The sequence below is a fragment of the Stegodyphus dumicola genome, chromosome 6 (assembly GCF_044657685.1).
Source record: "Stegodyphus dumicola isolate Sdum_Otavi_A_Nest chromosome 6, ASM4465768v1".
Classification (NCBI taxonomy): domain Eukaryota; kingdom Metazoa; phylum Arthropoda; class Arachnida; order Araneae; family Eresidae; genus Stegodyphus; species Stegodyphus dumicola.
This window is the reverse complement of record NC_140773.1, coordinates 223422087-223444243: the sequence shown is the minus strand read 5'-3', so window position 1 is coordinate 223444243 and position 22157 is coordinate 223422087. Positions and strand designations below refer to the sequence as shown.

Below are 22157 nucleotides of genomic sequence, written 5' to 3'. Positions count from 1 at the left end.
TTACGCGCATTTGGTTCAGGCGTAAAGAGAATTTTTGGCCACCTTGTCTAACTAACGATAGCAAATTCAAAACATGTGGGATGATAAGTATTTCTGTACCAGAGAGTACTGGATTAAAAAAGTTCAACTGCGTAGAAAACCTATTTAAGTTTTCAAAATTAAAGTTTACGTAGCAAAAGTTGAATGCTGTCAAAATATGTTTAAATATGTTTGAAACATATTAATTATCGCAAAGAGAGAAACAAAATTTCAAATCTGTCAATTATCTTTAATTTAAATAAATACAGATCATTATTGTTAAGGATTCAACATTTTTAGAAGGTTTTCAAAAAAAGGCTTTTATAACTCGAGCATAAGTAGCCAAAAACTGAAGTCAAAACTTCCTGTAAAATAACGGGGTCTGTTTTCTTCACCACATGTGTAGTTTAACTCATTTTTATCGCTTTAAGACAAAATTAGTACTTTCAAAAATTGTACCCATAGAAGTGTTATTTATTTTTTTTTACCCTCAAAATAAATAATATTACCTTATTCTTTAAAATATTAACAAATAAATTATTACATTATTTTTCTTAATGCTGATTAGATTTTTATTTTATAATCACATTATTATTATACTTAAATCAAAATTTCAACGGTACAGTTTACGAAAGTTTTAACGGTACAGTGTACGAAAATACTAATTTAATTCATTATATGTTTTTAATCAAAAAATCGTGGAGTTGCAAAATGGCAGAGTAATTTGCGATTTCTATGCTGTCTGGCTATTTGTCTGTGATAACATCGTTTTTTGTTTTCTTTTTATAGCGGTGAATCTGGTGCCGGAAAAACTGAAAACACGAAGAAAGTAATTGCGTACTATGCAAACGTCGGAGCTTCCACTAAGAAAGGAGAAACTAAGAAAGGAGTAAGTTGTGTGAAAAAATGCATGCATCTGATTTCTTAATTCATACAACAAAGGGGAAAAATAAGTCCGGAGTTTTACAAGGACTTTTTAAAGTATTTTCAAATAATGTTTTTACATTTTAACAAAACATAACCAGTGAAAATCACAAAAATTATAGAATCAAATGATCGAGGCTTAATTTATGTTCTTAAGCATAAAAAGTTATGGTATTTCCTTGTAATATAGTATAGGAAATTATAAAATGTTTCGGAATGTGCAGTAATTCACATTACCCTAAAAACTTCAGTAAAACACAAATTTTTAAAAAATTAAAATTGTCCGCATTTCTTTATTGCATTTTGCAATGCATTTATCCTTCTCGTTTTACATATACAAAATGTTTATTTGCAGCCCAGTTTAGAAGATCAAGTCGTCCAAACTAACCCTGTTCTAGAGGCCTTCGGTAACGCAAAGACTGTAAGGAATGACAACTCATCCCGTTTCGTAAGTATTACCCGCATTGTCTAAATCATATAACCTGAAATTCTTCAAAGACTTAATTTTACTAATATATTTTGTTTATTTCACTGGATAGGGTAAATTTATCCGTATTCATTTCGGCCCAATGGGTAAACTGGCCGGTGCTGATATTGAAACATGTAAGTAACATATCGTTTACATACCTTCTCTTTCTTTTAGTTTCATATATGTATCCCACATGTACTTTTTCGAAATTCCATTTAATATTACCCAACTAATTTAGATTCCCAGTTAACATTCATCCTTTGAAATTTCAACAACTGCACTTTTTTACAATACAATAATCATCTCCATTTTAAAATGTTCAATTGAAATAATGTTCAAAACTGCCTTTGATTATTTATCAAGGTGCTTCTAAACTTACCTGATGCGTCTACCAAAGAAACAAAGAATAGGACGAAATTCAAACCACAATGCCCTGGTGGATAAGGCCATATTTATCATGAGTACTGTGATGGTCTTGTCTATTGTAATTAACTTCTGAGCATACCGCATTAGCGACAATTATTGGATATTAAAGGTTTCGAAGAAAACCATTAATTTGTTATATAAGTTATTCCTCTGTAAATTAATGGGGGTCTTTATATATATATATTATTGAAGCTGTTAACGATGTCAAGATCTTCCTACATTAATGTAAGATCTAAATAACTTCATAACACTCCCTAAATAAAGATTGAACTGTCTATTCACTGATCAAAGCAAGTGTTTAATATCATCTAATATTTACTTCTGGAAATTCATTTTCAGATCTGCTGGAGAAAGCTCGTGTGATCTCTCAACAATCACTCGAGCGTTCCTACCACATTTTCTACCAGATGATGTCTGGTGGCGTTGAAGGCCTTAAAGGTAAATACTGAATATAAAAACAGTTTAAAGAAAAACATAATTTCAAATAATTCTGTTTTATTTTCAATCTTTATTACCTGATGATATGTGATCCCAACAGTATTAGCCATTTTTAACATAATAATTTTTTCAATACGGTATTTCCTCGACTTCCGTGATATGCAACTGCAGTAAACTCGCAGTTAACGTAAGTGCATAACCTCGACATCCAAAATAAAAACTACCAAATTAGAAATAGGGAATGCTTAAATAATTCCTTTTCTCTTTGACTAGTAAGTTTTTGCATTCAAATATATTCGCTCAGTTAGTTTAATTATTTGTTTATCAAAATTCAAGCTCGTTGTTTATTTGCCGTTAAAATACTTAAAATGCTATGCCGATTGAATAACCAATTCCAAATGTTATGAAGGCTGCAAAAAAGATTAGCTGAGGCTTTTAACTTGATAGAAATGAAGCTAACAAAATTAGAATCGATGGATCTGAATACCTGTCCAGTTCAAGAATGTTAGCAGTCGTATCTATATCCCGATAAGTCTAGCTACCATACTATCTACGTTGACAAATAAACGTGTAACCATACAACGTGCTTCAGACATATTTGTGAAATGTCGCTCACTGTAACGTCAGGATAATAACTAAAAATTCTCCAGCTACCCTCAGTCTTCAACAAGGAGAGAAGCTGTCAGTTGCATATCTTTTCACACCCATCCGCTTCAAATGCTTTCCCACTACAGCGTCAAATCGGCAGTCAAAAGAGATTTTTTATGTGAAAATAATTATTTCAGTTCGTTGTCATATTCTTTTCGATATTTTTCATACCTTTACACGGATATTTGAGTAAACACTTCTGCATGACATTTCATCTATAAAATAATACTTAACACATATGATAAATATCGCAATGTCTTACAAAGCTACGCTTAAACAATTTACAAATTTCGAATTTCGTAAAATTCAAGTTACGTAAAGGTTTACAGAATTCATTACTTACGTAACTCGTAAGGTTACTGTATACTCATAATGTTAATGAAATAGTTGGTATATCATTAAAAATACTAATTATTGTCTCATAATAATTTATCAGAATACTGTAAATGACTTTATGGAAATATTTAACAATATTTGCATAAAAATGTGAATCTTGCATTACAATTTCTAAAAACTTTTTGTAAAAAATTTCTATATGTATATTATTCTACTAAATAAAATTACTTTGATTTCATACAGAATTTCAAATCTAATTCTAGGTTTATTTCTAGCAGATTACTGAGAAGATTTATTATATGTAATGGTACATGCACTACATTTTTAAATTTCCTAATTAGTAATAAGTTTTTCCTTCATGGCATATTATTTTCATATTATTATTTTCGGACATAAAGGAATTTGAAATTTTTTCCTCTCTCAGAAAGATGTCTGTTGTCTGACGATATCTATGACTACCACTTTGTGTCTCAGGGAAAAATTGAAATTCCCAATGTGGATGACGCCGAGGAAATGAGACTCACCGATGTAAGTAAAATGCAATGAAGATGACAAATCTCCAACAGTAGCAGCAACATTGTATGGACAATATTCTAGTGCCTCCCAATCTCATCTTGTATCAATCTTTACCTTTCAAATTTACCTTTCACTAACATTAATTATTCTTGAAATTCAATGATTCTCAGTCTTTCATCAAATAGAGGTACTTCAGCGATAACTTCCAAAATACAACAGTCTTTCTGTTCGGTGTCAAGATTTTGATCATGCAAGATAAAACAAAATCTCGGCTTAGAAATATACGAAAATAAGCGCGACATTTTGGTTTATCATTTTGGCTATTAAATTTTTGAATTTCTCTCATTTATCTGTCGATGTGCAAGATTCAACTTCCCTTATCTCAGTTTATATCGTTTCAATGTATATGAACGTTTGACTTCCTTTAATGAAAATTTTTTCTTTCTTCGCTCAGAAAAATGCCTCTTGTCTGATGACATCTACGATTACCATTTTGTGTCTCAAGGTAAAGTAGAAATCCCTGGCGTGGATGACGCTCAGGAAATGAGAGACACGGATGTGAGTATGATGACAGAAAATAAGCTGATGCTTTGCTAGCATAGACTTTGCTTTGCGCTTTTTTTCGCTGCTTACTTGCCATTAGCCATCGCAGCTTTTAAATATTTTAGGAAATTTTCCTGCTTTCAAATTTACAGAAAGTAGTTTTATATAATAACAAACTATTATAAAGAAAGAAAAAAGGAAATAATGCAACAATAAGAATATATCTTTTGCTAACTCTTCATGCTTTTTGCTCACTGCTTATTGCTTACGCTTATTTGCCAGCTTTTTCGCATAAATTAGCTTTATATGTAAGTTATGCTACAGCTTTATAATTTTGCTACAGCTTTATAATTTTGCTACAGCTTATGTGCTTAAAAATGGTCAATTAAATTAAGCATTATGCAAAGATTTTCAAGTAGGTAAAAATAATTGGCATGTTTCCTGCTAAGTTCTAAACTTAATTATTTATTTCTCTTTATACGATCTATTATTCTCCCTGTTAAAAAAAATCAGCTAACATAACTTATTTTGTTCAGATTGTAATTATAACATAAACCTCTATTTTTTAATTATTTCGATTATTTAATTAAAACATTTCAAGGTTTTAATTAAATACTTTTCTCGCCAATCTCCTTGCATGTAAATTTACCTAAACAGCTATAAAAAATGTCTTTAAAAAATTATATCATTTTACTTTCAAAATGCTCTGCACGTAATTAAAAAATTGATTTTGCTGTTTACAACTAAACATTCTTCGGTTTCCCATTATGCAACACTTGCCTATTTTCCTTTTGTATGAGTTGCTGCTTTACACGCTTATATAAATTATGCATTGCTTATCTTTTTTTTCTTAGTTTATGCATGCATATATCTTTAATTTTTTTCCATTATTGAGATTACGTTAATCTAAAAAACCGTCATTAAAATTATGCATTACCAGAGCATCATGTAATATTATCTGTTATATTAAATAAAATTTTAACTAATATATAATACATATAAATATATAGATAAACTGAAACATATAATTAATTTTTACTTTTATAAATTGATTTTAAAATTTAGTAATTTTAAAATAACTGCAGTTTTAGTAATCTAAAGATAAAAGCTAAATCGTTAAGTATATAACGCTGTGATACAATAAAGCTAATAAAATGTTTTTAATTAAAACAACGGGCTGGCTACATACTTGATTTTCGAAGTTTTCTCTATGTGTATTGTGAACACTAGTCAGTTTCCCATAGAAATTTCCCATAGAAATTCTTGGGTAGATAGCCCTCGTGTGGCTTGCCATTTTTAAATAACTATCTTAGATGCCTAGCCTATCTTATATGATTAAAAGATTTAATTTCACTTCATTGAAAATACTGCCCTAATAAATTAAATTTTGTCTAGCAAAAGAAATTTAAAAAAAGAATAACGAATTTTATTTATTCTGATTTTATTTTAAAATTGTTAATGAATATAAATATATTACAAATCTTGAAAGTTTTAAATTACGGTCAATCGCTACATAAAAAACATCATATAAAAAATCGAGAAGTTGCCTAAAAACACCTAAAGCTTGTTTAAAATAAAGCAACATAGTTGACTTATTTTTATGCCACAAAATCTATGTTTTTTAAATGTTTCTCTTCTTGAATATCCCGTAGACGGCCTTCGACATCTTGGGCTTCACTCAAATACAAAAAGATGAAATTTACAAAATCACCGCTGCTTGCATGCACATGGGAGAGATGAAATTCAAGCAAAGGCCTCGAGAAGAGCAAGCCGAGCCAGATGGAACAGAGGAAGGAGAAAGGATTGCTCATTTGCTGGGTATCAACGCTGCCGACTTGTACAAAAATTTGTGTAAACCCAAAATCAAAGTCGGTAATGAAATGGTAACCCAAGGCAGATCTCAAGTACAGGTACGAATATTTCTATTATAATAAATATTTGTATATTTTCTTAGACTCTGAACTCCATTTAATGTTTAATATATTAAATAAAATCTCTACTATCTTATTCTTTTGACATCAACCTACATCTTCAATCGTTGAAATTAGTTTAGAAATTACATTCTAAACTGTCAAATAATTTTCATACAAAGAAAATTTAAGAGAATTACAAATTTAATTAAGCGTCACATGTATTCCGTTTATGTCGTATTAGTTTCCAGAATACTGGATATTTCCTCGAAAAAGTACCGTGAGGTCTGTATGAAGTCCAGCCTTCCTATCATTAGATTTTTAACTGTAGGATCACTTAAAATTCTTGTCTCACGGCCTGAATATTATAGATCAGATTGATCCTGTGATCATCAGATACGCAAGTTGGATTGACTATGTGTACTATGTGACGCAGTATTGACTATGTGTGTGGTTAGCAAATAGGATCAATTATTTAACAGATTCTGTAAAAACTATGATGCTGAACTAACGTAATGTTCTGTAACGAGATTGGTTGTTTTTACTTATTTCATAAAACATGTAATATTTCTTTACGTACAGGTACTTAAATAAGCTCATCTTCTCTCTATATATTTTTTTATAACTACTATCAGTAACTACTCCGTAACGCTTGATCATTATATTTCATTAGGTAATCTCTTCACTGGGTGCTCTAGCTAAAGCTATGTTTGACAGAACTTTCAAATGGTTGGTAAAGAAATTGAATGAAACTCTGGATACCCAACAGAAAAGGCAGCATTTCATTGGTGTATTGGATATTGCCGGATTTGAGATCTTCGACGTAAGTATTTAGCAAATGCATGCATGTTAATCAGACAAATAAAGGAATATTTAAATTATCATATTTGCATCTTATGTCACTAAAATAATTCTTGCATTTCTAAAATGCTGAGATCTTTTTGCTGTTTTTTTATCGAATATAAATGTAACATGGGAATCTGTTTGCTGATTTTGTTATATTTTCAAAACTGACAGAGAATCTTTTTATTGATTTTATCTTTTTTTTTAAATAATACTAAAATCTTTTTGCTGTTTTTATCATTTCAATTTCTAAAGATAATACTGAAATATTTATTGTATTTTCATACTTTCTTATGAAATCTTTTTTTTTTGTTTTTGTTTGTTTGTTTGTTTGTTTTTGTTTTTGTTTGTTTGTTGTTTTTATGTATTTCTAAAGATAATACTCAAGTAATTTAAAGAATTCTGAAAATAATACTAAAGTTCTTTTGCTGTATTTTACAAAAATATTAAAGTATTTTAAGAAAAGATTCATTGCCTTCGTTTTTATAAAATTCTAAGCAATAGAATTTATAATTCATATAAATCATGAAATTATATTCGAAATTTATAAATGTATTTGTAAGTTAATTCTATCCTCCATTTGATAATAATTATTGAAATTAGTTTCATTCGGTTTTGATACATGTGCTGCGAAAAAAAATAACTTCTACTTCGACTATACCGAATCACTCCCTTACCGAAACTTTTAAATTTCTGCTCTATTCCTTGACCAGAACAGCCTTACTCTTCATTCTGCTACCTTTATCAAATAAAAATCCTAATTAGTTTTCCTTCACCTTCTAATCTAACTATTTATTTAAATGAAGAATCGAGATCTCTTATAAGCATAAGCATGTAACATAATTACGTATTAGAATATTATTTTTTTATATTTTTAAGAAATAGAAAGAATTAAATTTAATAGATTAAAAATATGAAACCTGAAAAATTATCAGATTTTTATATATAAATCAAAAACAACGTTATTTAAATAAAAAAATCCACATAAAAGCCTATCATATAATAGTACTGTGTAATAATACTATTATATGATATAATAGTAATGTGTAATAATGTTATTTATAGCATATTAATTCAATATTCATAAACTTTAAGATTCAAATTTATTCACCTCGGCTTGATATAAATGAAATCTGTCTCAACAGAACTATAGTAACTAAAGCAAAAATGAGTTTGCGTCGTATTCCGAAATCATTTATCTGGTACATACATTGACCTTTTCTTCGCTGAAAGGTAAGCTATTGAAAATGGATTATAAAGCCACTCATCATAAAATAATTTCCTTTCCTTATAAAAATATACGTTACTAAAAGTTAGTAGTTATAGCATTAGTAATTATAGTAATTATAGTGTGACTCAATAGAAAGTACTTAACTGCTTAGTTCTAGTTGTACTAGTTTTCTAGTGAGTAGCTCTTAAATTATCCCAAATTCCTTTTTTCTATATTCAATCTTTCTCAATTAAATTCTTTTCTCTCCTTTTCCTATATTCATTCCTTTTTCACGATCCTCAGTTCAATGGCTTTGAGCAGCTGTGTATCAACTTCACAAACGAGAAACTTCAGCAATTCTTCAATCATCACATGTTCGTCCTGGAGCAGGAAGAATACACACGCGAAGGGATTGAGTGGGTCTTCATTGATTTTGGACTTGATCTTGCAGCCTGTATCGAACTGATAGAGAAGGTAAACGATAAATAAACTTTGCTGGCCCATCCGCACGGCCAACTGCTCGAGCTCGATCGCTGCAAGTGTCACTGCTTTGCAATGAATGCGCATTAATCGACATTTCGCAAATTTCAATTAATTTATTGTATATTTGTGCTTTTGTATTGCAGTTCCTACAGTTCGTTAAATATTTCTGATGATTTAAAAAATAGTTTACCTACAATTACTATAATGCACTATATATTTTATATATATTTCCTATTTTACAATATATATTTCCTAGTTTGGTTACTTTCTCTAAATAAAAAAATTAAAAAATCTCATGTGTACACCACATGACTTCCTTGTACGGAATATTAAATTATACGCATTTTTTCTTGCATTTCATTTAAACTTATTGGATTGAATTAAGTGTTCGTCGATAGCGCATAAACAAGAATAGAATAAATGCACTCTTTAAAATTCACAATATTTGTTTACCACAGTAGCACTCTCGGGCTAGGTTCACTTAACAGCATTATATTTCGTTCGTATTATAACTCAGAATCCACAAAATTTATATCATTTGAAGAATTATCTAATCGCTGCCATATGTCCTATTCAAATAATATAATAAATCTAGAACTATGTATAAAAGAAGTTAAGCAAACAAAACAAAAAAGAAACAGTTTTTCACAATTTAGTATTTCTCATTCAATTAATTCCGTTCTCACTTCGCGACAAGGCAAAAATACATGAAAACTCAAAATATCTATATTAAAAATTACGAAATAAATCTAAACACTTATTTCCTTGAAAAAATTCCAGAAAGTATTAACCATGATTTAATTCGCAATAATAAATGAAGGCGTTATCTTTGTTGTTGCGAAGCTTAGTCTCTCTAGATTGACAACAAATCTACTATTCTGCTGTTTCAAATGTAAACAAATATGTCCGCCATGTTATTTAAAAATTAGGCTAAACTGCACTTAAACAGCTTTTAATTTGTTGATAATTATCAATCAAGATAATTAATAAAGTAAATCTGCAAGCAATATTTCTACAATTATAGAAATATTGCTTGCAGATTTACTAAAGGCATAAAAACCTTAACCGTAAGATAAGAGCAACATAATTCAATTATTTTAAAGCAAAAAATGCACAATTTATAAACGCATAAGAGTAAAGAAACTGAGATTACTGAGCCGGGTAACAGAGTGGATATATATATAAATACATTTATATACGTTTCGTGCGGTCGATTGCTACCAAAATACGAGGTGCACATCTACATGTTATAGCAGTCCTACATACAAAATTTCAACGTTCTGAGGCTACTCAGAACTTCAGAACAGAGTTATGTGAGATACGTATGTACGTACGTACAGACGCCAAGAAACATTCTCTTCAGAATGCATTTTAAAGCAGCTTTGTATTTTTTTTTTTTTTTTTTTTTTTTTTTGGAAGAAAAGCGTCTTTTATTCTGTCCTTATGTACAGATGTCAGGCAAAAACATCGTTAAATTGCATTCGATAACGGTCAAAATGGGTATTTTCGTTGAAATATGCTGCCGGAAACTTTTCGCGATTACAATACTTCCTTTTTACTTCGTACAAGGAAGTAAAAAGTATTTCAAAAAATAAGAAACTCTTGGTTTTTTTTTCAAGAATATTTTTCGAACTGGAGTAACTGCTATATGCTTTGATGCCGTTCGCGATAATATATTAAACAGCTTTTGCTTTTTCCCCCTTCTACTTTTTTTTTTTTTTTTTTTTTTTTTTTTCTTCGTTTTACCAATTCCCTGCTGCAGTACAACGGCTTTGAGCAACTTTGCATCAACTTCACCAATGAGAAACTCCAACAGTTCTTCAACCACCACATGTTTGTTCTGGAACAAGAAGAATACAAGCGTGAAGGCATTGACTGGGTCTTCATTGATTTTGGTCTTGATCTTGCCGCTTGCATTGAGCTGATTGAGAAGGTAATGAGCATGCGCTTTTTGCTTGCTTGGTGAGCTGCTAAAGCTTTTCTTTATTTAAAAGCAAATATAAGCTATACAAAAAATTTTAAAAATATAATTGCAGTCTAGAGCATGCGTGTTGTCTATGAATAAGTTTCCTGCTTTTATGTAGTTTTAGTTGAGTGCTTGTTACCTTTTTAAGCCAGTAAACTTAAAAATTCCCTTTTGCAAAATCTGATTTTTCTATAGATCATTCGACTGTCGGTGTTTTACTGAATAAATTTAATGATTTATCTAAGTATTCAAAAGTAGTAGCATATATCTATTTAAAAACTGACTTTTGTAGCATTCTAAAGTATTCAAATAGTAGCATGAAATTTTATGTAGCAGTTTACAATAGAAAATTGCATTCTCAAACTAAAAATCGTATAAAAATTATAGGGCTTCATAGCTGCATTTGAAAATTTTTAATTTTCCTTAATATTTAAGTAACTTTCTTTGTCCATCAAAATAGTATCAGTTAAGAAATATTGAATAAATGCTTATTGTAAATTATCACAAGATTTCTTTATTCGTTTAATTTAAAACGCACTTTTTGTGTGACTTGTTTTAAGGTAATTTTTTCTGAATAAGACTCTGCATTTTATTCTAAACATTTAGACGTTTTGATAAGTTTGGGAAAACTTTTATCTTATCAAAAGGCATCTTAAAAGAAAAATGTTTGAGAAACCCAGAAATAAAGCCTATTTTGATATTTTTATTTGTTTATACTCATATGTTTTTTATAATATTTAGCCTTTAGGTATTTTATCAATTCTTGAAGAGGAAAGTATGTTTCCTAAAGCCACAGACAAAACCTTCCAGGACAAGTTAAATGCCAACCACTTGGGTAAATCTCCTAACTTTGTGAAACCTAAGCCACCGAAACCAGGACAACAGGAGGCTCACTTCGCTATTGCTCATTATGCTGGCACTGTAAGGAATATAATAATACTTTTATAAGTAATTTAACTTATTTTCAACCAGCCGTATTAATTTTAACTGAATGTAATTTTAGAAGAAATTCCAATAGGAAGAATGTTATTGAAATATTGAATTCAATCAGTTAATACTTTAAATGATTGGTCTGGAAATATAATAAACTCGGGAAACGATTTAACTGATAACGAGCAATTTTTGTCTTATTTTTTTCCAAATAGACGGAATTAATCAAAGATTGCAATTTAAGTATCGAGAAGAAAATACTATACTTGTAGGTATCCATTTAAACATCAAATAATTTACGCCTCTGGTTTCAGACAAAAGTAGAATGTTGTCGATTATTTAAGCTGCATAAATAACGCAATATTTTCTGCTGACTTTTGCAAAATATGCTACGTTTGGCTTTAAATGAGCAGACAATTAAAATTTATATTAGTATAGATTTGATAAGTCTGACAGTAGAATAAATAAAAGAATACACTTAATAACAGACTGTAGTTCATAAATAAATAAACGAAGACAATCTAGTTTAACCGTATGACTTCTTTAAATTCGAGCCAGATGAGGCCGGATTCGAAATCAAAGAAGAAATCTCTACCATTAAATAGAAATAATATGAAATTGCTTGTTTTTGCGAGAATTTTGTAATTTAAGGTTTCAACAATATTACTCAAAGCCTATGTCCTTACGCTTCCGTTATCAAAAATCAAAACAAACCGTTTTAAATTATGTGAGCATTAAGCAGAGCTTTCACTAATGTAAGATATTATAACTTAACTTTTTATTAAAACAGCTTGAATTTAGCCAACCTATCTTAAAATCTTACAGTTTTTTTAAAAGATCTCATGCAGCCTGAAAAAGGATACCAACATTCTTTTGTTCCCTCTTTTTTGGGGGGGGGGTATTTTTAAACTGTTTCTCCTAAAACTTGATTGTCAAATTTTGTCCAAACTGTTAATTAAAAATTAATAAAATTTTTACAATCATAAAACATTCACCTGACTGTATCATCTTAAAATTGGCTATTTAGTTTCTTACTTTCGTATTATACGATTATTTTAACCACAAATAATTTCTTTTCCACTGTTTTAGGTACCATACAATATAACCGGCTGGTTGGAAAAGAATAAGGATCCTCTGAATGACACTGTCGTTGATCAGATGAAGAAGGGCTCTAACAAACTGGTGACTGAGATCTTTGAGGATCATCCAGGTCTTGGAGGTGATGATAAGTCTGGTGGCGGAGGCAAGGGCGGAGGCAGGAAGAAGGGTTCTGGTTTCCAGACTGTCTCCGGTCTTTACAGGGTAAGATAACGCCTATTTGCTTTTCTTTCAGGAATTAATGTAATAAATTTTTATTTTCTTACATTGATGAGGTTTTCAATTTTAAGTTTTAAAATATCGAATATCTTATGCATCCAAAAATACAATATTTTTCTGTTGAGTCTGTGATTTTTTTTATTTTTTATTTATAAGAAGTACTTTCAAATTATTGTAGTTTTCAGAACATTAATATGTATCCCTGTAAATATGTCTATGATAATAATATTATATAAAGAGAAAACCTTAATTTCGATGTACTATTTCTAGCAAAGGATTTAGATTTTTAAAAGTTTATATTTATTTGCATAAATAAAGATATGCATACACTTTATATTTTAATGAAGAAACTGCGCATCTGATATGATAAATCTTGTGATGTTTAAAAGAGCTAAAACAATAAGATAATTCTTGAAAAGAAGTTTAAAAAATTTTTAAGAAAAAGTTGGAAACTAAGCTAATTAAAGATACACACAATATTTAGAAACTGCATTAAAAACCTAAGCAACATTTATGATAAAAGTAGTAGTATTTCATACTGAGGTTTTACCCCAGTCTTCTTCCGTTTCAAATTTCTCGTTTCCTATTCAAGAATTATCTCACTTTTTACTCTTCTTAGATTATGGTTAGTCAAGGAATTATATTTTTTCTCAAATGTTCTGTTTTGATGTAACTAAAATGCATGTATTTATATGTATGTAATTTTGATTGTCCAAATATCACTTATATATATACATATATATATATATATAGGAATGTATATATATAAATGAAAAATGTCTTTAAAATAATTTTAATGAAATTAAATTGCTTAATTTCGCCATGCTTATAAAAGATAAAGTATAAATAGCTTTCTAATATATTTTATCTTTCGTGGTGAATGCCCATAATATGTATATATATGTAAAAAAATACATACTGTACATAAAACAATTGTTAAAAGTTAAAAGGTTAAAAAATATATTATTAATAAATTTTATTGTAGTACAATAAAGAGACACCTGATAACTTTATTACAATTTGATGAAATTTAAAATTCACCCCAGAAATATTTATTTTGTACAAAAATACTGTATTAATATATTTTTCCATTTATCTAGAAGAGATGAATATTCCCATATAGCGAAGACTATCCACATTACAAGGGATCACGTATTAAAGCTTACTGCTTTCGCTTGCTTTATGCTTCATGCATAGAATATGATTCTTTAGTTAGATTTTAGAAAGCTTCTCAAAATAACGTTCTTGAAAGTTGTTAAAATTCGCAAAAAGTGTTCATTGTAAGTGCTAAAGCAATATGTATTATATTCGTGTTCGTTTTCAAAAAATTGGGCTTTCGGGTCTGCCTAAGTAATGAGCTTGCATGGATTTATTTTTAATGTCTTTGTCTAGTAACAAAGACCTTTTTTTAAAAAAAATATGCAAAATAACTTTTGATCACAAATAAAATGAATATGGAAAATCTATTGTGTTTTTAGTAAGCTGCAAATATGTTCGTGAAGCTTTTTGATCTTTAAAAATCTTGAGCAACTTGCAGATATGCTGCCATTGTTTTCCTTTAAACCGTTTAGCATAATAGGCTTATTAACGTTTAGTGCATTGATTATGAAAAGAAAAAAACTGAAACTGCAACTTCGGTTTTCCGAAATAATTTTGTGTAACATATTAAGAACTTCATCATAGCCGTTAAAAGCTTCGCCTAATAGATATTAAGCAGTGTGTGTTAGAATTTTAGTGCTTTGCTTTGTATGTGTTAAGAGCTTTGCTTTTCATAATTAAGAGCTTTATCGTAACTAAAAGGAATCAGAAATTTGCTGTACAAGTGACAGCGTAACAAATAAGTCATTCGTTATCATAATATCTATCAATAAATATTTCAAGAATTAGATAGGCAAAATTATATTCCTGTCAATAAATATTTAAAGCCTTACGTATGACCATTTAACCACGTGATAGAAAAATTTCTGATTCCCTTTCAATGCGATTAATTCTGCAAATAAAGTGCTAATTAGCTAGGGAAAATGTATCATTTTACAAGCTTGTTTAAGTTTTAGAAGGAACAAAGAAATGTTTAAAATGCACTGCCTAAAATATTTTGCTTCGCTTTTTCTAACTATAGGAGCAGCTTAATAGATTGATGGCCAGCTTGCACAGCACACAACCTCACTTTGTACGTTGCATTATCCCCAACGAGATGAAACAACCAGGTAACTTAAGATATAAAACATCCGCCTCACCCGTGAAAAATACCTTTCCAAACCTTCACCTTTCGAAACCTTCCTCTCAAGCCTGAAAGAAGTTATAACATCTTTTTTTTTTTTTTTTTTTTTTTTTTTTAATCTTCCCAATTCGTGCACATTTCATCTATCCAAAATGTAAAATTGCAGATTATGATTCAATATAACATTCGATTTTTTTTTTATTTTAAACCACTTCGTAAGTAAATACTTTTTTAATTTAGATCACAAGCGAATACAAAGAATGGTGCCGAAAACTATGAATTCAAAAGTATATTCCTTATGTTTGTAGCTTTTTCTAAGTTAAACTCCATTTAACAATATTTTCCCTGTCTAACTATCTGAAACAGGAACAATTAAACAAGCTGATGACTACTCTTCGTAGCACTGCTCCTCATTTCGTCCGATGCATCATTCCCAATGAAACTAAATCACCAGGTAAGATAAAAAGAACTTCTCTTAATTTCTACCTTCATAAGAACATAATAAAATAAATGTGTCGCAGAACCAAAAATGACCATACATCGTGTACTAAATGATCACTATTAGTAGATTATAAAATTTATCATTTCAACATCGCACTTGTAGTAAGATGTGATAACTGATTTTTGCCTAAGTGGCAACTGCCTGCATGCTCATTTCCTACATGCAAGGTCCAGAGCAATACAGACACTAGTATACAAAAAGAAGCCTCGAAAGCTGGCTCTTGATTATTATCTCGACTTTCCATAATAGCATCTAGTAATCTTCATTTATCCCTTCATTAGAGAAGAAATTGTTTCATTTAAATATCTTTTAACGTACACATGATAGATTAGAGTTGGTGTAAGAGCTCATATAGATAAATCTTGAAAGCAGTTATTATCTGTTATAATCCCTAAATTAAAGAAGCTATTAAGATTTTTGCTCAACAAAGAACTGTGAACACTGATGTCACAAGCTATAGGGATTGTGCACAGTTTAATGATTATTCCTGTCCTAACTATTTCCAAAACGATTGTTCCCCCTTTTTTGTTTTTTCTCGATACCTTTTCAGCTCCAACTTTGTTATATTCCTTTCTTCACCCGAAGACCTAACACATCTTTACTTTCCTGATGAAGGTAACACCTAAGCCATTGCTTAGACTTTATTATTTTCTATAAAATAAAATTTTATTTTTAATTTAAAAAAATTTTAGAGATAAATATCTATATAAAATAATTATCAGTTATTAATACTTATAATACGCAAATGATATTACTTGCAAAATGCTGTTATTGCCTTTATTTTTAAATCATATTAATGCTAAACGAGTAGGCCTTTTTAATATATAATGTGAAAAAAATAATATACTGGTTCTCCGTAAAAGTCTTTATTTAACTGCAAAATGTGTTCCATAAATAAATTTTAGTATTATAAGAGATCTTTCTCTGAAATTTTTCTCTATAAGTGGCTTAATGAGGACGAGATAGACTACATTTCAAGGATAAAAGGACTATATTTAAAGATCTGCATAAATTTTTGAAGTAAAAAGACTGACTGAACTCTTTCTATAGGTGTCATTGATGCTGCTTTGGTGATGCACCAACTGACCTGTAACGGTGTACTGGAAGGAATCCGTATTTGCAGAAAAGGATTCCCCAACAGGATGATCTATCCAGATTTCAAACAACGGTAAGCCGAATGAGTTACATATCTCATTTGAAGTTACCTCAATCAGTGAATTTATTTACTGTAAATGAAAAGTTTTTAGGTAACTGATTCAATGGTGATAAATTTCCTCCGTCGAAAATGATCTTTGGTGTTTTTTCTGTTTTACAGTTATACAATTTTAGCAGCCAGCGCCGTTCCAAAGGGTTTCGTCGATGCAAAGAAGGTCTGTGAATCTGTATTGGAAGCAATCCAGTTGGACAAAAATGATTATCGTCTTGGCAACACCAAGGTATGCAGCATAATAAATAAAAATGAAATAAATGTCAGGCAAAAGTTTTAATAAATTTAAAAACTTAAATTTTAAAATATTCTATGAATATTACGCAAGATATCTAAATAACATTAAAAGAAAAAAAAAGTTAAAAGATCATTTTTTCCACTTTCCAGATTTTCTCCACTTTCTCCACTTAGTTTTTCAATTTTTAGCAACTGAAAAACTTTTATGTTATTGTTATTATAATATTTCATAAAAAATTTTTGAGCTGAATTTGGAAACTATTTCACTTTTGAAAATAATAATAAAAATAACTTTTTTTTATTTCCTGCTTTAGAACATTAAATTTTAGTAACAATGCATATTACTATAATGCCCTTTATATTAAATTACGATAATAAATAAAACAATGCATTGTATTTTTACAAATATTTAATTTCATAGTTAAAAATAACAAATTAATAATTTATTGAACAAATTTTAGTAAAATTATTATTTTCTAACATAATGTAATATCCGGGTAAACTCAACAAACAATAAATGATGTATTTATTTGTAAAAGCTAAGTACTTTTATTATTTTACTCAGTCCACAATGTACAAAAAAATATTGTTACTTTGAATAACGTTTCTTTTAATAATTTTAATACTAAAAGAAATGTTTAAAATATGAATCTTATCTCTGAAATTAATTATCTCTTAATTTATCTTCAGAAATGATAATCCAAGTCAGTGAGATTGGGTATTCTTTGTTCTTTGATTTAGTTTTATTTAACAAATTTCCCTTTTCCAGCAAAACACCTCTCTTACCCGATTATATCCTGATTGATGTGTATCCACCATTCTCCTTTTCCCAATATTCCTACTCCCTCCTCGGATGAATCTTTTGCTACGAGTACTATGATGATTACGGTGAGTTATCGACCACAAAGGAAACTGCTGCTACTTTAAAAGCGAATAAGCTTTTGCTTTATTGCTACATTAGCAGCTGGCTCTTAAATCCCAATCACAGAAAAATAATAAACATCAAGCTGGCCATTTATCTTCGATTTAAAAATATTTAAAAGGATTACAGAGCAATAATTTTTCCAGCTTCGACAGGAAGCTAGAACTGAATTTTTCCAGCTAGGACTGATTATTTGCTCGTTGACCAAACTGCATTGTCAAGATCTGCCTCGCTGACTACTGAGTTAGCCCGCGTTACTGTATTTGTGAAAACCTACAAAATGACCATCTTGGTCTCCTTTAGAGTTACTGAAGGACTGTTTTCAGTATTCCGTTTGGTTCACTTCCGTGGTCTAAAACCATCTCAACGGCGCGCTCTCTCACTCTTCATTGCAATACAATAGATGTAATTATTCTTTGAACTCGAGACCAAGCAAATAAGCACGTCAAAACTGAAAACAGTTCTCCTTTTTCAGTGATTGGGAATTAATATACAAAAACTGAAAAGATGCATGTTCATATTAATCCCTTTTCAACTTACTAACTTACCTAATTGTTTAATAGTTTATAAATATTTTTCTTAGCAGCATGCAACTCCGGTCAATAAAACCAGGAAATATTTTAATACAATTTAATATTTTTATCATAGAAACAAATGCAGTGTGAATGCCTGCATTTACCTTTTCTTTATGGGTTTTATTCAGCTTTCAATTTCATTTAGCTTTGCGCGTTAAAGGCAATTTTTTAAAAATATAGCTTATTAATTTTTATTAAGACACATTGTTTAGTATATGTGATGAGTATTCAAATTCGAGTTTAAAAACTCACATGCGTTCATAAGGTATTTTTCCGAGCTGGAGTCTTGGGTCGTCTTGAAGAAATGCGTGATGACCGATTGGCCAAAATTGTCACTTGGTTACAAGCTTGGATCAGGTGGTACCTCAGCAAGAAAGAGTTCAAGAAGCTGCAGGAACAAAGGTAAAAAAAAATAATTAATTCTCGTTGCCAGTTCCTCGTTTCGCTTCTCAATTTAAAATCCGTATTATATGTTTCAAAATAAATATGAATTTGATAACATTAAACTATTTTGTCACTAAACGCATTTGCTTCGCTATTTCAGGGTTGCCTTGCTTGTTATTCAACGCAATCTCCGAAAGTTCCTTCAACTTCGCAATTGGTTATGGTACAAATTATACATCAAAGTTAGTAAGATTATATTTAATTCATCTTTAACAAATAATATCTTATTTCACTTCTTCGATTAATGGTAATATTTGTGTTTAGTTCGCTTAAAAAACTATTTTCTTTTTGATTATATCTTAGGTCAAGCCTCTTCTCAGTATGGCCCGCGTAGAAGATGAAATAAAAGAACTAGAAGAGAAACTGAAGAAAGCATTGGAAGGTTTGGAGAAGGAAGAGAAGTTAAGGAAAGATCTGGAACACCAAAATGTTAAACTTCTCCAAGAGAAAAATGATTTATTCTTACAGCTCGAGTCTGAGAGGTCAGGAAGTGGTGACATGGAAGAACGTCTCGCGAAAACAATTTCCATCAAAAATGACCTCGAAGGACAACTTCAGGTTTGTATTGATTTTATTTTATGTAAGCCTTTTGACATTAAATAAGCAACTCTTACTTCTATTGTAAAAAAGGGAAAAGACAAAATTATTTTTTAATTATATTTTCTACAAAACGCAAAACAAGAATTCAATTAGCATCTTCCTTTCGGTTAACTTTAAAAAGTTTTTTCTAAAGTAATTATCAAAAATATATTCTTACGTTGTAATTTAAATTTCATAAATATGTACTTTAAACATCTTTTTCCTCTAATTATTACAATAAAAGTGTTTTCTCCTTTTATAATAATATTTCAAAATATTAAATAGCCCTGAAGGCATCTTGTATGCATCTAAATGTCTAAAACTTAAAGCAGCTGTTAAAACGAATTTCTGAAGAGGTAGCAATTTAAAATGAAATTCTATTCCTCAAACAATCCCATTCTTTATTGGGAAGAAAGAGGTGGCTTTGTACAGCTGTAACATCCTGTTAATTTGAAAGGAATACAAAGAACCTTAATATGCTTGTTCAAGGCTACATTTTTTTTTTCCTTTAGCTAATAGAACTTATTGCATTTACTTTGCATGACTTGTTTCGATGTGCAACTGAAACTGCATCCCTTAGATTCCTTTTTTTAAAGCGAAGTGTTTCTAATAAAGTGCAAAATGCCAAGCACTTTTTAAATAAGTGAAATGAATAATGTCAGTTTTGCAATGTTAACCCTAAACATTCTCTGGATTTTACTCCATAATACAGGAGTACAAAGTAAAGGTGGTAGGCACAGTTTTGGTCGGACCGGATAAAATTTTGTCAACAAGAAAAAAAAGTCTTAAAATTTTTCGGAGAATTTAATACAGGCAGAAGAAAGGACTTGTTATGGAGAAGGGGGAGAAAGGATCTTCCTAGTTCTTTTGGGGAAAGGAGACTGAGAGAAAGGACTTTCTTAGCTTATAGCAAGCATGTCTTTATATTTCATAATTAACATGAAATCTGAAACACGAATAAAAAAGAATGCAAGAGTAATTTTATGTCAAAAAATGACATCTTATAAAGCAAGAAATCTCCCGTAGTCTGCCTTCCATTATTCTTTCACATAAGAAGAAAAATGTTTTATTTTCAGTTTCCTCATTCAAATCTTATTCTTCTTCAACAGGCACTTAGCCATCACATTAACCTAATTGTGGATAAATATCTGCATTATTTTAAGCTCCGCACAGATTTCTCATAGTCGGAAAAGAGTATGCTGATTTTAAAATAGCATATCAAAATTTAGATTTGTTCCGGAAATACTTGGAAAATGTCCAGTAAGACTTTCTCTCCATATTCCCTTCCCTCTCCTCGATGAATGATGACTCCTCCCACGCAGGATACGTTTCCAGTTATGTCAAAAGAGACATTATTTTTTCTTTTGCGTTATCATTTATCTTAACAAAAATAACTTACCTACACAGAAAATATGTTTCCTTTAATACTCCGCAGTTTGTTTCAAAATATAAGATTTAATTTACCTGTGGTCACTTAATTCATAATCATTCATTAATATCAGAAGCAATCATAAATGAAAATTAATAGTAAATGTTTATTGCATTTCCCTAATTGAAAGGTACACCCATAAGCTGAGGTAATGAATGCTACATAAAAAATAACTATTTGTGGGAAAGAGCACCAAATTCATTAAAGTTAAAATGCAAACAAGATCTTTCTACATACTTAATGAGCACTTTTTCTTATTCTAAAACACACTTAACATTCAACAAAAATCTTCATAATTAGAAAGTTTATTTAAATTTTTGCGGCTTTCTTTGGCAGGTAATGGACAATTTTCTGTTGATTTAAGGAGCACCAATCGAATATAATGTAATTTTAATTCAGAAGAAGGGCTCTTCAATAGTCTCATACTAGCATTCATTTTTAAACGTTTCCTGCCATATGAAGTGTTTTGTGTTACTCGAAATTTCTCGTTAATCTCTTTAGTTTAGTGTCCAATCAGTTGCCGAGTGGTTAAGGCCTCTGAATGCTGGTAGTTCCACCTCTTATTAACCTAGGCGAACGTTCTTCCTTCATGGATGATTTTCGTAGCTTTCCTTACGTAACGTGAATACAAGCAAGTTTTCCTTAGAAAGCTCTCCACGATGGCATATTCAAATAAGTTACATTAACTTTTTAGTTTAGAATTTACAAGATAATTTAGATTAGGTATGCAGCTTTAAAACACATACGAATTTTTAAAAAATATATATTTCAGTTGTGCATTATATTGAAATTTTATTTTTGCTGGAACAAAAAACTTATCAGTCAAAAACAGTTATACGCGATTACAGACATTTAAGCTTATTTAATTAAAATCAATAAATCTTTAATAACTACATTGTCAGGAAGTAACATGTTTTTTGAAGAACTGTAAAGGAAGTTATATTTTTGTTATTACATCAATAGCTACTTCTTTTGAATTTACTTTTATCCAGTAGAATGTTTAAATAAAAGTTTATAAAAATTTCTAACTGGAACAACGGCAAAATACCATGTTTCCAGCATTC

General features: G+C 29.8%; 1 protein-coding gene across 10 annotated transcripts in view; it reads left to right on the top strand.

The window, feature by feature from the left end:
• The window catches only part of LOC118181275 (myosin heavy chain, muscle-like), a 51510-nt gene that overhangs the window by 12984 nt on the left and 16369 nt on the right, over nucleotides 1–22157 (top strand). For 2 of the 10 annotated variants that reach the window (XM_035350367.2, XM_035350374.2), the window contains exons 6-21: nucleotides 808–907; nucleotides 1298–1390; nucleotides 1482–1545; nucleotides 2177–2275; nucleotides 4230–4333; nucleotides 5971–6228; nucleotides 6902–7051; nucleotides 10527–10697; nucleotides 11472–11651; nucleotides 12750–12962; nucleotides 15097–15184; nucleotides 16751–16868; nucleotides 17016–17136; nucleotides 18907–19043; nucleotides 19186–19267; nucleotides 19389–19643. In XM_035350367.2, the coding sequence (XP_035206258.1) occupies nucleotides 808–907; nucleotides 1298–1390; nucleotides 1482–1545; nucleotides 2177–2275; nucleotides 4230–4333; nucleotides 5971–6228; nucleotides 6902–7051; nucleotides 10527–10697; nucleotides 11472–11651; nucleotides 12750–12962; nucleotides 15097–15184; nucleotides 16751–16868; nucleotides 17016–17136; nucleotides 18907–19043; nucleotides 19186–19267; nucleotides 19389–19643 (2233 nt within the window). Of the gene's footprint in view, nucleotides 1–807; nucleotides 908–1297; nucleotides 1391–1481; nucleotides 1546–2176; nucleotides 2276–3683; nucleotides 3788–4229; nucleotides 4334–5970; nucleotides 6229–6901; nucleotides 7052–8584; nucleotides 8756–10526; nucleotides 10698–11471; nucleotides 11652–12749; nucleotides 12963–15096; nucleotides 15185–15564; nucleotides 15653–16750; nucleotides 16869–17015; nucleotides 17137–18906; nucleotides 19044–19185; nucleotides 19268–19388; nucleotides 19644–22157 lie in introns of all 10 variants that reach the window. The other 8 variants (XM_035350370.2, XM_035350375.2, XM_035350369.2 and 5 more) reach the window with 7 other exon arrangements.